Source organism: Catharus ustulatus, chromosome 13 (assembly GCF_009819885.2).
Source record: "Catharus ustulatus isolate bCatUst1 chromosome 13, bCatUst1.pri.v2, whole genome shotgun sequence".
In the NCBI taxonomy this organism is placed as follows: domain Eukaryota; kingdom Metazoa; phylum Chordata; class Aves; order Passeriformes; family Turdidae; genus Catharus; species Catharus ustulatus.
In genome coordinates, this window is record NC_046233.1 from 7,931,278 (window position 1) to 7,946,577 (window position 15,300).

The following is a 15,300-nucleotide window of genomic DNA, read 5'->3' on the forward strand; positions in this document are numbered from 1 at the left end:
CACCCCATAGGGAGAAATGAGTTCTTTCTTTGTACTAGGTGAATATAACAATTTCAGCTGCACTTCTACCCCTCTATCCAAAAACCAGAGCAATGATGGCATTTCCATATTTTTACCATGCCTGATCACCAAACATTTACGTGAAGAGAGACAAGAGGTGGTCTAGGATGTAACAAACAGGCAACATAAAGAACTTCAGAATCAAGCATAATACCACCAACCAAAAAGCAGAGAAAAATACCATTAAAAGAGGTGAAGGCAAATATACCCCTCCCAAAAAATAGCCTTCCAGAGGGCCGTCCCATCTGCATTGTTCTGTGTCTTCATTTTGAAATGTGCACTTCTAGTGATCCCAGCACTGTAGCTACTCCCTATATCTATCATTTTCCCCTCATTATTTTAATTCTTTTCTCAATCTGTTTTGGAGTTGGCCCAATAAGGATGAGCAAATCCTTCTCTATGTCTTTGAGCTCTTAATTGATATTTCTTCAACTCTTTTCAAAGCAGCTATTTTGGCATCTAGAAAAGATTTGGTGTCATCTGAGTGGTAGAAAATATATTTTAATCTTTCACAGCAGTGTTGTTTCTAAGATGTAGCATTTGGGGTAACAGATGGGGTGGCAAAGAAGTTGCCTATAGGGGCAGTGCTCTGCCTCAACTACTCTCCCGCCCGCTGCAGGAACTTTTCAATTAAACGATGAAAGATTTTGCAGCTTGATGCATTCCAGAGCTGCGTCTTAGCAATTGTTTAGCACCCAAATTTCCATGTAAATATTGACGATTTTGCAGCGTTCTGAAAAGCAATCTACGAGATTATTCTCGTTCTCGTTAGCCCCTTTCCTGAAGGCAGAGGCACACTCCGCTTCATCTGTCCCAGGACCTTCCCCAGAGCCATCCCCTTGCAGGGAAGGGTGTCCTCCTTGGGAGTCTGGGTGTTACACCACAAGCCTCGTGTCACCAGCCCCTCAGGACTGATACAAAGAAATGGTCTGAGGTTCCTGGATGTGCAAAGGAGCCCTGCTCTTGAGCAGAGCTCCCCTTGTTTCGGTGCCAAGGAGCCGGGCGATGTCAGAGCGTGTTGCCAGCAGCACGCAATAAGGACAATGGGAAACGTCCCTTTCTGATCCTGCAGAATTGCCTTTCTCCATCTGCAGGACACTCCTACCTGCCAGATGCAAGAGAAGTCATTTTTCAGTGTAATCCTCTGTCCTCTTCCCCCAGGTCAATCTTCCTGCTCCCTGCCAAATGTACAATCCCATCCTCAGAATGAGACTACTGTTTCACACTGTTTAGATAACCAAACCTTGTCATCTCTTAAAGGTGTCTTTTTTTTTTCTTTGTATTTTTTTTGCTAGGTACTAACATGAACTGGCCTAACTTTTCAGCATTTTAAATGATATTTCCCTTTAATGGTAGCATAATACATTTTTGTTAACGTTTGCACTGAGTATATGCTGTGTTTGAGTATGTACAGACTGTTATTGTTTGAGTGACCTTTCTCCTTTTTTCTTAATGTAGCCTTAGGTTTGTATTTCTTTTATTAGAACAGTTGACCACTACACCTCCAAATCTGATAGCCTTTGTATTTAATAACTTATATTTAAAATCAAGTCTCTTTATTTCTAAACAGGGCTGGTTTAGTCCTGGCCAGGTCTTTGTGCTAGATGAGTATTGTGCACGTAATGGAGTGAGAGGCTGTCACAGACATCTCTGCTACCTCAGAGATTTGCTAGAGCGCGCAGAAAACGGAGCTATGATTGACCCCACCTTACTTCACTACAGCTTTGCCTTTTGTGCATCACATGTTCATGGCAACAGGTAAGGAATTCTTGGCTAGCAGTGCCCTGCCAACAAGGGATGACTTTGTCAAATACAGGTTTCCTTGGATAATGCACAACAGTCCCCAATTTGTTTTCACAGTGGATGTTTGGCAGCAGCACTTCTAGTGGCATAGTCGGTTTGTTTGTTTGTTTCATTGCTTGTTTAATGTAAGCAGTAAAAATGCACATAGAGGATCCAGAAATGAAGGTTTTTAACTTACTTGCCCAGGCACTTGCTAAGATGCAGTTCTGAACAATATACGGCTGCAGTCCCTGTGATTGTCACGAGTTGAATAAATAGAAGGAAATGATACTCTGTACTGATTTAATTGCTGTGCAGGAGGATCTGACAAGTTGTAGCAGCGAAATTTTCAGCAGTATCAAACTTCAGTGCTTAGAAGGGCTTTAAGCCCTTGGGCACCTATGTCTCATTTAAAGCCCACGTGACATCAGTTCAGAAATTGCTTAGACATAACTGAAAATTTTATCTTACTCTGTTACAAAGCAATTTCAGTTTCAGAAGAAGACAATTCCTTTCTCTCAAATGTGACAAACCTTTGATGGGAGGAACTGGAGCTGTGCTTTTTCCCCCCTCTCAGTTTATTTTGTTGGCAGCTGTAGCATCTATTGCAGCTTCTTTTTCTGCTTTTTTTCTGTTAATTTATATTGTATATTTTGAGGTATCACTTTGTATCTTACATATGTTGCTGAAGAAAGGAATGTTATAAAATAATTAGGTGTTTTCATATACCCTCTGGTAAATACCACCCTGAATTACGACACGCATTGCCCAGGTTTCACATTGCAAGGCTGTCGCTTGCTTGTGCAGTTACTTTCATACATCTTGTCATGGAAACCAAGTTTTGCTTCCTTAGTTTCTTTTTTGGTTCTGACTTTCCGTTGCTCATTCGTTCTTTCTTTGCCAATTGTTATATGATTTCAGTTGTTTCCTTTCAGCTTAATTTCCTTTTGTTTTATTTTGATGTTTTTCATGCTTTCTTCTCGTTTCTTTCGCTTTTGCTGCCGGCCTTGCCCCCCGCATTTCAATCACTCCCCCAAGCCAACTCATGGCAGAATTACTTGGTGGGTCACAGCCAAGTGCAGACGGTGAGGGGGGCAAAGCCTCTGCCGCTGAAACGGAGACAAAAAAGGATTCCAAAAAGGAGTCCAAAAAAAAGAAGGAGTCCAAAACCCAGCCGAATCCAGAGCCGAAAAGGTAAGCGAAAGTGTGCAGTGCACAGGAGTGTGTTCAGAGGGCTCCTCAGTCACTGAGCACACTGGGCAGTTGCACCCCTGTGGCTCAGAGAGACCTGACTGCAGCATTTGGGTCTCATGCTCTCCTGGGAGCTGGATAGCCTTTGGGCACCCGAGTCCCATAGGGACCAGAGACACAGGTTTTTAGGTGTGTGTTTAGAAGATGGCTCACATGGTGTTTAGGGGATGGCACTGGGCAGTGGAAGTAGCTGCCCCATTGCCCTTTGTCTTAGGCAGGACTCATCTCAGCAGACAGCTGTGTGGGAAGAGGACTTGACTCAAAGCCCATTTGGCCCATACCAGAGAGGAGGTGGGATGCTCATCTCAGCTACTCCATGTACCTCTGCACAGGGTCCAGCACAGCCAGGACTGAAGCTTCCTCTTCATCAGGGATGGTGGCAGGAGGTATCTGATGGTGTGGGCCAGGGTGACAACCTCCCATTCCCTCTCCATGAGGCTGAAGAGTTGTGGGCTCAGGAAAATGTCATGCTGTCCCATGTTGTACAGCTATCCAGGGCTGTGTGTGGGGACCTGCTGGGCACTGCCAGAGGGGCAGTTTGGCCACAGATGGGCTATTCCAGTCACTCATTTAAAATATTCCAAGAAAGGAATGAAGTGTCTCGTTATGACTTAGTTGTCTTTAGCTGACAGTTGACTTCACATCCGAGAGCTGAAGGTTCATGTTCCTTCTTGGTCTGTGCCGTCTCTCTGTTGCCTGGGGATTGCGGGAGGCTCTGTGTGGGAGCTGCAAGGCTGCAGCATTGCGCGTTCCCACCAAGGGCAGGCTCTGCTTAACACCCAGCAGTTTGCTATGGAGTCTGCGGGGTGCAGCGTCTGGCTTTTGCTACCAGGAGGTCACAGGAGGGGACCACAGGAGGTCTCGGGGAAAAACGCGACTCCGTATCTTTCGTGTCTACTCTAAGCAATCTGAATATCTGAGTGGAAGAGTCACGATTTCTTCTCAGGGAGCTGTTGAGGCCACATGCATCATGCATTTGCGAGCTGGCTGGCAGAGAGCGATGGAAAGCCAGGATTTACCCATGCAGTCCTTACTGGCAATTGGGATGTGTGTAAAGCCACGCTGGCTTTAGCTCTGTCCCTCCCTCCCACCTGCTGTATCCATACATTACTCATTGCCTTATGACTGGCCCTGCTCTCCCCAGGAAACTTAGAGCTCATGGCAGAGCTGAAACTTTCCATGTAAAAGTTGTCAAGGTGGCACACCTGCCCCAAGGACCCAGCACAGAACCCAACAGAACATCCTGGAGTGGCTATGCATTGCATTGTGGGTGGTCTGGGAAAGACTGAGTTACAAGACATTTTTATGTTTAACAAAGGCTTCTTTTTCCATCAAATCTGAAAAAGTGTTGATTTTCTTCATGAAAAAGAGTTCCTTCACTTTTAGACACTAAAAACCCCTGAATGAGTGGTTTAGCTTTCCCCAGGATGAAGTTGGCTGTCAGACAGAATATGCCACCCAGTAATGAAGGTCGAGCAGGGAGATAATTTCATGTGGCTATCAATCTCCTGTATTAGCAGCAGACAGTGATGGAGCTGAGGTGGGCTGTCTGTTTGTATCGTGTTTGCATAAGGTCAGGCAGCGAGACAACAGTCGCTCGCAGTCAGCGGGAAGTGCAGGCAGGCTGTGGATGCTGAGGACAGCCTGAAGGTCAAGGCTGACAGGATGACAGGTGTCAGTGTGGGGATGATGCCTCCTCGCCCGTCCGGCTCCCGCCTCGGCAGCGCTGCCGCGCCGCAGCCAGGACGGGAGCAGGAAGGCTGCTGGTGGAAATGCAGCTCTAGCTCGGGGCTGGCCCTGTGGCTGCAGCAGGTGAAGTGGTCAGAATGGGATTTTGTGAACAGTTTGGAGCCCTGTTGCCTTATATGTGGGAGTTTGGTCTCGCCCCTCCTTTGTGTTCATGTATCTTATTCAAACCCTGACATGATCTTTCCATACCAAGGCTGTAAATTACTGCTGTTTGCATGAGAGTCCACATAATTTTTGTGTTTGCAAGTCCACATAATTTTTCTTTTAATTTCATCTTTTTCACAAGTAGAAATGGAGTTAAATGTAAATTGCTTGCCCTAAGTTTCCCCTCTCAAGGCACCTGACTGTGCAAGTTCAGGGTGTGAGGAAAACAGGGACCAGCAAGAACAATATCCACATGGTTTACTTTCCTCAGGTACGAGACTGAGGAACTCAATGTTTTTTAATTGTTGTGGTCACTCATTAGTTGGTGGAGTTTTGTCCACTTGGTATCACAGGATGCCTTTTGTAACAACCTATCATTATGAAAAAATGTGATTTCTGATGTGTTTACGTAGGTGGCCAGTAGTAAAGGCACAGAATTATCCAGACATCTGACAACATACATCATATGTTTATTGATGTCTCTTTGCTTTTGTGCCACCACTGTGTTTCTTTTCTTTATCAACAGTATTCCAGAGAACTAGCAAAGGCAAGAGCAAGAATTGTTTTGAAAAGACATTATGATTTGGGATAAAATTGTGGAAGGATTTACATGACCACCAAGGTCGTTCCCTGCCTTCTCTCTCCCTGTTTTCACTGTCCTCGTGTCAGAGGGCTGGGACAGTACTGCCAGTGTTGTTTGACACACAGAGAAGTGATGTGTTAGAGGAGCCTCACTGCTTACCTGTCTGCACATGGGAGAAGCATTGCGGAACAGAAAGTTGAGCTCAACTTTTCTAAGTCCAAAGTTAGTGCCTAAATTTTGATCAATGGCTCTTACCCCTTGCAAAGAAATCACTTTCAGGAATGGCCTTGGTTTAACTTGTGCAATTTTTTTTTTTAGCTTAGGCATAGAATAGCATTATTTTTAAATCTTAAAGTTAGTACTATGAAAAACTCTTTTTGTGCTTGTTAATCCCAAACTTTTAAAAAATCAGACTTAAATATTGACTGCTTGCATGCTAAATATTAGCAGACTGAGCTTATCAAAATCAGGAGGTTGGACTGAATTTCCTCCAGTCTAATAACAACCAAGCACCATAATTTTCTGTAAGTTGTTCAATGACTATTTACTTAGGGTCCAAGCAGCTACAAGTCTCTCTGTTAATTAATTGGGTGTATTAGTGACTTCCCTTTCTTCTGTAAAATGTATTTCATGGCCTCAGACTTGTTCTCAAGGAGAAGCTATTTCATAAGTTAATGTTACCATTAGCTTGTATTACTGTTTGTACAACTGTAAGCCCAGCAGAAATATGCTATTGTCATAAACCTTCAGGAACTGAAAACTCCACATGACATACCTGCAATTTTTTCCGTTGTATTGTAATTACACATCTGATCTGTTTCACATAAAGATTTCCACTCAGCTAGCCGAAACAAAAGAAATACAGGATTATTTTTGTACCTTAAGCATGATATCTTTGTGCGCTCCCCTAGAGCTTTGTGTTGGGTTTCCACATGTCGTTCAGATGCCCTGCCCTGGCTGCAGTGAGGCAGGTTCAATCTGTCAGGGTGTGATGCTCTACCCTGTTGAGGTGCTGGCTCTGTCCCACCCAGCGCCGTGCTGACACAGCAGGTGCTTCCACTGTCTGTCGGATGGGGTGTGCTGCCTGTGCTAAGGGCTGGGTTGCCAGCCACCAGCAGGTCACCAGCTCAGCACAAGAGGCTGACAGGATTCATCACAATGGGTGCAGGATGGCAGGGCTCAGCAGCCACGCGGTGCCGGCACGGTGCGTCAGTGCGGATCGCACATGAGAATCGATGAGCTGTGACTTGGCTCGGCGCTGCGGTGTGCAGGAGAGCCCGAGCACAAGGAAGGCAGGGGTTGGGAGATTAAACGGTTCCCATGCTCAGCAGCACCTCACTGGTGGCTGGGGCAGTGCCCAGGAGCGCTGGGCTGAACAAAAGGCTTCTCACCAATGCTTCCAGCACAGAGTGGATCCCCAGAAGAAAGGAGAGTTGGGGAAAATCGATGTTTGCTGAATACACTTTTCTCCTAGGGGTGTAGGCAGGTGGACTCTCAGGTCTGGTGTGCTGGGGGAGATGTGAGAGGCAGCCGTGATGCTGCCCACATCCCCAGAGCCCGTCCTCGTGCAACCGGTGGGACTGTGCAGGCAACTCCTCCTGCGAGGGATCCTGCGAAAGCCTCTCCTGACACATGCCGTCCAAGGCACTAATCATCGATGTTTACTGTATAGCTCATATGTGCTGCACCTGGCAACCAGCAAGGGAGCTGAAGGCAGCACGTGTTTTATATTTGAGTTGTTACTTAAAAAATCAAATTATTTGCATCAGTTTTTGACATTGTTTTTTTTCCCTTGGCTCTGCATGCCAGGGCTCACAGTGCGTGCAAAGATCTGTTTGCTACGTGTAAGCAATATTTTCCCCAGTAAAAAAAAAAGTGTAGACAAGTTAAACATAAAAGGTGTAAAAGATGATATGTCTTTTCATTTAGAAGCCGATGTGGTATTTCATGGAGGCTTATGTCAAAGAGATTAACGCGCTGGAGCTATACTGTGTATTTATAATTGCATACAAATGCATGCTATTGCTTCGTATATTAGTCTTTGTTAAAAAATCATTTTGATATATTTGTTTTAGCAGCATAACTAGCCCTGGGGGCACCGGGTATAATTAGAAAAGGGCATGGGGGGAGGCGGGACTTGTAGAATAAAGCAGTGGCCTTAGGATCACAGGTCCTAATTATAATTTATAATTAACCCCGGAATTTGCACAAACCATCTAAGCTAAACAAGGACTATCATTTTTGCTGTTTAAATTGCAACCCTTTTTTTTAAATTTCACCACCTGCTTTGTTGATGTTGTTGTTTTTGTGGCTTAAAACTTAAAAACATGGGGGGATTAGGAAAGTGGCATTTAAAACTTTTCATATGAAATATTTACAGTGGGAATTTACTAGTTTAGAGCCAACACAGTGAATCTGCAGCAGAAGGAGTGATCTGAAACTTGTTTACTTATAATTAAAAATCTCGTTAGTTATTTTTCTTGCCTTTTTTGCCCTTCTGCTTCCCTCTCTGCCCACAGCTTCTGCCGTACACCTCAAGTACCCGTGAGCAGGAGCTATAGAGGATTGGATGGAATTGTCTCCACACAGATGGAGACATTAATGTTGTCTGTCCAGCTGAATTCATAGACCCAAACCCATTTTGTCCCTCATGCATTCGTATAGACCATGTACATCCAAAGCTTCTGTTCCTCCCTTTTGCTCTCCTCTCACTACTCATCACTGCTTCAGTGCAATAGTGATGTGGTTGTGGATTGTGTGTGAGAACATCAATTTCTGCAGCTTCAAGAGATGCTGCTTGCTGGATGAGTTGATACTTCTGTGCATGAGATCAAATAGCTGGTATCAAAGTTGAGCTGGAGACCTTTGCTGAAAACAAAATTGCCAATAAGCATCAGAATGAGCTGTGCAGCTTGAGCTTCTCCTGGGGATTTTTTTCAACCCCATCAGCCATGTACTGAAATTGTCTAGAGCACAGAAGTGAATCTTAAATTACAATGATGCTAAGCTATATACCCTTTGTGTTCTTGCAAAAGGAAAAATAAATATGTTCCCTCAGAAAGATTATATTTTCAAAGTATATTTGACTTGAATATTTAATTAGGTTTCAAAATTATCGAGCTAATAAATTAAGTGGAAGGCTTTGGGTAGTGTTTTTCCAGTTCTATCTATATCCTGCATTTGTCACTAATTAATGAGTTTCTAATGCTTCAGCTTCTGGGAAGATGAGCAACAAAGATTAACATAACTAGTAAATCCAAAGATGTGCAACTGGGTTATAGTATTTGAAATTTGACAAAAACATCGGAAGTATTATTATTTGTGACATGGCTCAAGATGGGGGATTGTGAGGAAAGCAAAGATGACAGAACTGGTGCTAACCACTGTGACAACAACTTGAAAAGCAGCCGACATGACATCTTTCCTATCATGCTGCCGAAAATGTCAACTTTGTGAAGGACAGTGAGAAAATGGTTTGCCGAAAATCTGAAAGGTAGATTCAAGAGATGCTCATCATGTCAGATGCAATATAGTCCACAGCTGGGTGAGAAAGGGAGTCCTTGCCGTGGTGATGGCTCTCGCTTGGCAGACCCTTCCAGACATCCACACTGCTCCAAAAATGGCTACAGCTGACCTGTAGATTGTCTCAAGTTTGCATGAGACATGAGAGCAGCTTGTGCTTGCACCCAGCATGGAGGGACCGGTGGCCAGAGCCATGGGTTTGTGTCCTCCTGGCTCACACAGGCCCCAGGAAAGGGGAAGGATTAATCTTGCATTGTGTATGTGTGTGACTTAGGGGTTTGGTTGGCATCCCTTCAGATGTTGTGACTTAGCCAGAGATTTTGTCTCCAGAGCCCACTGTTTGTCTTTGTGGGGGTCAGTGATGCTTTCAGGGCTGCCCAGCCAGGACACAGCTGATGCGCAGGTCAGCCTGTGCTGGGTGTCCACCACGAGTTGGTACATGGTGAGAGCTTTGAGTAGAGTGAGAAGCTGAGATTCATGTGAGAAGGCTGCAACCCAGCCCCAGCTGTCAGATCCTGCCATTAAATCTCACCAGTTGAGGTTATTGACCCAGCAAAGGGTAACACAATTTTCAGACCATTTCCAGTCCCGCAGCAAATCACTGCCAGGGCAGGCAGCTTTTACTCCTCGTTTGTTAGTGCTGATGCAATTAACCCAGTGACACTCTGAGCTGTTGTGGGTACAGGGCAAGGAACAAATGCCAAAAGTCAAATGAGAACTTCAACCCTGCACCTTAATATATGGCATTTATTGTGGTCTGCCTTGAATTATCTCTCTCTGCCTGGGAGCAAACCAGGCACTGTGAGGTGCACAGCATCACAAAAGGCATGGATATCTCTGTCTGAATATTAAATATTTTATAGAACTTTGGAATAAATTATATTAAGCATGTTAAGACATTAATTTTTGCTCAATATCTAATTTGGGTTTTTTGTGGCTTGCTCATTTTTTCAAAATAACTAGTACTAATTAGTTACTAATGAGACCAGATCCATACTTCCAAAATTGTTTATGAAATGTGTTCCCCAGCTGAGACATTTTATCCAAGTTTCAGCCTAAATCTTTTTTTCCTGTTTTTTTCCTTAATACACAACTGAATTTGGCAAATAATCAAATAAAGATTCTGATTAAATGCTGTTTAACTTTAAATACATGCCCTGGTATTCAAGTCTTTTTCTGTGTCCATGTTGCAAGTTTTATTTAATGTATATTTAGCTTTAAAATTTTGCAGTAAATATCATGTACGGTTTGCAAGTTCCTCTTCCCAAATGTTTTAATGGTTTATTCACCTGTGCTGGAATATCAGAGTTCATATTTATGATATTAAGAGCTTACTAAATGTAGGGTCGAGGAGAAGTGATTGCACAGATTTTATAGATTTTAATTTTTTTATAGATTTTTTTTTCTTTTTAAGTTTAGGGCCTTTGATTTTTTAAGAGGAAAATAAAGCCAACCAATTAACCCCTGACAGGAGGTTCATTAGAAGCTTTGTAATCCCTTGCCAAGTCTTTTGTAAAGCCAAAGCAGTCTAGTACTGCGGATTTATGCAGCTTAAGCTGAACACTGGGGGAGGCCTTTAAGTAAGAACATTTGTTCAATTTTAAGATGTCTTACGTTACCTAAAGATTGCCTGTGCCAGCAGAGTTGCCCAGGAGTACACAAATCCTTAGACTTTGCTCTCTAGCGGTGGAAACAGTGCAAATGATTGTGTGCCTGGCTGGTCCCTTTGGTGGGTGGATGGATGGATGGAGGGATGGATGGATGGATGGATGGATGGATGGATGGATGGATGGATGGATGGATGGATGGATGGATGATGGATGGGTTGGACTCCTCTCTCCTCTCACCTGGGATGCTACTGTACAGGGGATTTGTTGTGTGGATGTGGGGAGAAGGAGGGGACTGCTCCTCTCAGCTCTTGGGTGGGTTGGCAGCAGCAGAGGGACAGGACAGCAGAGCACAGGGATCACGGCATTATCCAGCCCCCAGGAAGAGCCTCAGCAGGGATTGTCTGCACACTGTGCTCTGTGAAAGATGAGAAATACCCCAAGGCAACAGGACTTGGGTGGTTCACAACACACTCCTGTGCACTCCTCAAACAGAGGAGCATCGAGTAGTCTGAGGAAATTTGTGATAAATTGCATAACATGTTCATTTTTATAAATTAAAATTAAATGACAGAAGAGGCATTGCATTTTCAATGCAAAATGCATGTCACTCTTTAGGCACATTTCAGCAGAATATATTGAAGATGGTTCACTTCAAGAAACCTCTATAATGGGGTGTTTCAGCAGCTAGGAAGGAGTGCAGAATTTTATATTCTGTTTATATATGTCGTTGATATTCTTTTATACTGTGAATTGTGTTAAATTAGCAGCTGAATTTTCTGGAGAAACTCAGCCCCTATTTTGCCAGCAACCAGCTCAATCCTGACGTGAGAGCTGGCATTGCACTCCCTGCATATACCTGTATTTAGAGGGAAATCTGCTTTTCCCCACTTCTTTAATTATGAAAATATTAAGGAGGCAGGGGGTGTCCACATCTAGATTACCACTGTGAGAGAGGATGGTCGTTTATTTGGTTTTTTTTATACTTTGACAATGATACTGCTGCAGCCACACACCCTCTGTCGCAGGTCTCACGATTGGTGAGGGTCCTTTTGGAGAGGGCAGTGTGCTGTGGGGTGAGGTCCAGGGTGCTGAGCTGGAGTCTGAGTCATTGTGGAATTTCTCCTGCAGGCCTGACGGGATAGGGACTGTGACCGTGGACGAGAAAGAGCGTTTTGAAGAGATCAAGGAGAGACTTCGTGTGCTGCTGGAGAATCAGATCACACATTTCAGGTAAAGGCACAGAGCCCGGGCGGAATGCGGGAGGAATGATTTCCTCACAGCTCCCTCCTATAAGCAGCAAAGCCAAAAGGCAGGTTTTGAATGCACACAGGAATTTTGCATAAGTGACACAGACCTACACAGGGCAGTGAAGCATGTTTATAGCTGGCGTGTGATTTTAAATATATATCCTTTAAAAGATATTTCAAACCATCTTGCTCCCATAGGCATGGTAAAGCTGTGGATTTTTTCTAAAATGCAACAAAAAAATCCCTTATCCTCTTATTTCTCTGTTGCTTTCTGCTCAGTTATTACCCATTTACCTTCTCCCTGGTATTTGCAGGCAGGGCTTTCTGCAGGGATGTCACAGTATGGAAAGGTTTGGGAAAGGCCCCCCAAAAGGGATGAATGACCCCCAGCACACTTGTCAGGCAGGTTGTGCACACTCACACACAGAGAGGTGATGTTACCTACACCCTGGTACATTGCCAGGTCTCCAGCTGGAAGTAAATGTCCTTTCCAGAGGAACTTTTTCCCTCAATTTTTAGATGAAGATGTTATTATCACTCCAAGGAGACCTAAAAACTCTCCAGGTGACACCCAGATTTAAGAAGATGCTAAAACTATCAGCTTATTGCTAACCCATACTCTCTTTTACTGCCTTAGTCTTCACCAACAAACCCTTCCAGAAAATTAGCCTATAGAAGGACTGCTCATTCCAGGCAGAGAGACTAGAGAATTGCCTGGACATATTTAGGAAAGCATCCTTATAGCTCAGGAAAGACTTGTTCATGTGCACTTGGTCTGATGCAAAGATGATGTGTTTTTTCTAGGTACTGCTTTCCATTTGGCCGTCCAGAGGGTGCACTGAAAGCCACTCTGTCGCTGCTGGAAAGGGTAAGCACAGAAACAGCAGAGAGTAATTAAAATTACCTGTTTTCATGTATCCTTCCGTTTCAAAAAACTTGAGGAGCTGTTGGCTTTGCATAGGACATGTAATTAATGATATCTTATGCTGAAGTGTGGGGCTTAGGTGGGGTTGGTGTCTCCTGCCTCAGCTGAGAGCTGTGCAGCCTCACCACTAAAGGCAGCACAGCCTGTGACTGTGTTGTCAGGTGAGGGTGAAGGGTCTGCCTGGCAAAGATCCACATCACAGACCCTTGTCAGCAGTGCCTGACTGCTGCCTGCTGAAATTCCCATCTTGAGGCAGACTTGTTCCCTCTGGTTGTATAAAACCTGCTCATCATGATCCTCCCCATCCCCATTCCAGCATTCCTGCTGCTCCAACATCCTTCCCACCTCTGCTAACCTACATTATGGCCAAGTCCAGACCCAAATCCAAGTCAGTCAGTAGAGCCTGGGAAGGGCAAAACATTGCCTGGCACTGGGCAAGTTGTGATAGATCTTAATGTCATACCCTGAAAAATCATCACAGACTTCAGGGCATGCCATACGGTGTGGATACAGAAGGGGAATAATACAGTCCCACATCTCAGGCTGGACAAGGTGACCTTGTAGTGAGTCCTGTGGGATGTACACATGCCCTGAGAGCCACACAACACTAGCATAGGAATGGATGTTTGTGCTGGGCTTGGAGAAAAGCAGTTCTGTGTGCCACAACAAATCAGATTTTCTTGTGTCAAGGTTCTGATGAAAGACATAGTTACTCCGGTCCCTCAAGAGGAGGTAAAAACAGTCATCCGTAAATGCTTGGAGCAAGCAGCTCTAGTCAATTATACTCGACTATCAGAGTATGCCAAAATTGAAGGTAAGACTCTTTCTTTCTGAAATTACAATTTTTCTTATGTTTCTAGGCGGCAACTTAGGTGGCTGAGAGCTCTTTAAAAAAAGCTCATTTGCTGTTTACTCTCTTGTCGATGAAACTGTTGTGGTATTTTTGTGGTATTGGCTTCGGAAGCAGTTAAGAATGGAAGCTATGCAAATCGTTTCTTTTTCTGGAAAAGAGAGAGGAAACAGTTAAAAAGAACTGTAGCATTTTTTTCCTTTGATCGTTAGTGCATTTGGCCAGTGGTGTAGGATTCAGACTCACGTCGTGGTTTTAAAAAACAAATTGAGAAATACTTGCGATGTCATCTTTACAGCTGAAGGTACAGTGCAGCTAATTGCTTGTGACACTTCAGGAGACAAATGAAAATAAAAAAGCTGGAAAAGTGTTTAATCTATGTTTAATCATTTGTAGCCAATTTAAAATGTCTTTTTTTCTGGGTGTGTTTCATTGTCTTTGCAGTTTGCATTGCAGTCATTGATCAGTGATCCCATACTTGCATCGGATTTCTTTCTTGTCACTCTGAATCTGGCAAAGCTGATGTTTTTGACCTTTTAAGTTATGGGAGAATAATAACCAGTGACCAGAGACACATGTAGCCATCAAAAAGACATTTTAAAGTTTGCTGGAGGATATGTGTTACTGAAGCTCTATGATTCAGTCGTTCTTTATATGTTATCAGTTTATGTTGGTACCTTGTTGGCTGCTATTCCCAACTTGAAACTCCCACCCAACTTTTTCCAAGTTCCCAATTACTTAAACCTGTGTGTTCCAGATGAATGGTATGTTCTGCTCTAGACTCTGGGTTTCTGTCGTGTGTGATGTGAAGCTTTCCCACAGCCAAGATTACTGTTGTATGCCTATAGGACAATATTGAGAGGAGAAAAAACAAAAACAAACCCAAACTAAAACTCCCTCTGATTTGTTCTTAGTTCTTGTTTACATGAAAAATTGGGTTGTTATTATATGGCAAATTGTCCAGGTTCTGTACATGACATGTCCTCTCTTTTTCCATTTTTTTTCTGTCTATTGATGCAAATTGTGTACCAGTGGTAATGAATTCATTGTTATGCATCCAGTGAGAAACACTTAAGAATTGGGCACTAAAAGGATGTTTATCAACTCTTGACTTGGTAATGAGTGACAAAAATAGAGAAGGAACAAGGTTTCATAAGCACTGTATTATCAGGCAATTTATCAAAGTACTCAACTTCAGAGGATACTTTAATTGGTGTATTCTGTAAAATGCAATGTTTAAATATACTTGACAAGGATGGAGAAGGACTGAGAATCAAAAACAGCTTTTCTGTTGATGGATGCTTCTACCCAGGGCTGGATCCCTTAGGTTCTCTGTATAAATATCACTAACTCGTTGGTAAGATTTGCTCTCTTCTTTCAGATAAATCTATGCAAAAACAAACTTTATGATCTGTAAGTAAAAATGCATTCATTTCCAAAGTAGAACAGTTAGTGTGTACTTTTCCTTTTGTGCCTCAATTCTTCTTGGTTGTGTTAATTATCTGCCCTCTCTTTTTGCACTGTGACTTTTAGGTCTGGGAATACTTTGAAGCAACAAACCTATTTTTTTTCCAGCT

General features: G+C 43.4%; 1 protein-coding gene across 18 annotated transcripts in view; it reads left to right on the forward strand.

The window, feature by feature from the left end:
* Positions 1–15,300, forward strand: part of CADPS (calcium dependent secretion activator) — a 204,919-nt gene that overhangs the window by 123,086 nt on the left and 66,533 nt on the right. For all 18 annotated transcript variants that reach the window (XM_033071283.1, XM_033071286.1, XM_033071294.1 and 15 more), the window contains 4 exons: positions 1,631–1,818; positions 11,830–11,931; positions 12,753–12,816; positions 13,564–13,687. In XM_033071283.1, the coding sequence (XP_032927174.1) occupies positions 1,631–1,818; positions 11,830–11,931; positions 12,753–12,816; positions 13,564–13,687 (478 nt within the window). The remainder of the gene's footprint in view (positions 1–1,630; positions 1,819–11,829; positions 11,932–12,752; positions 12,817–13,563; positions 13,688–15,300) is intronic.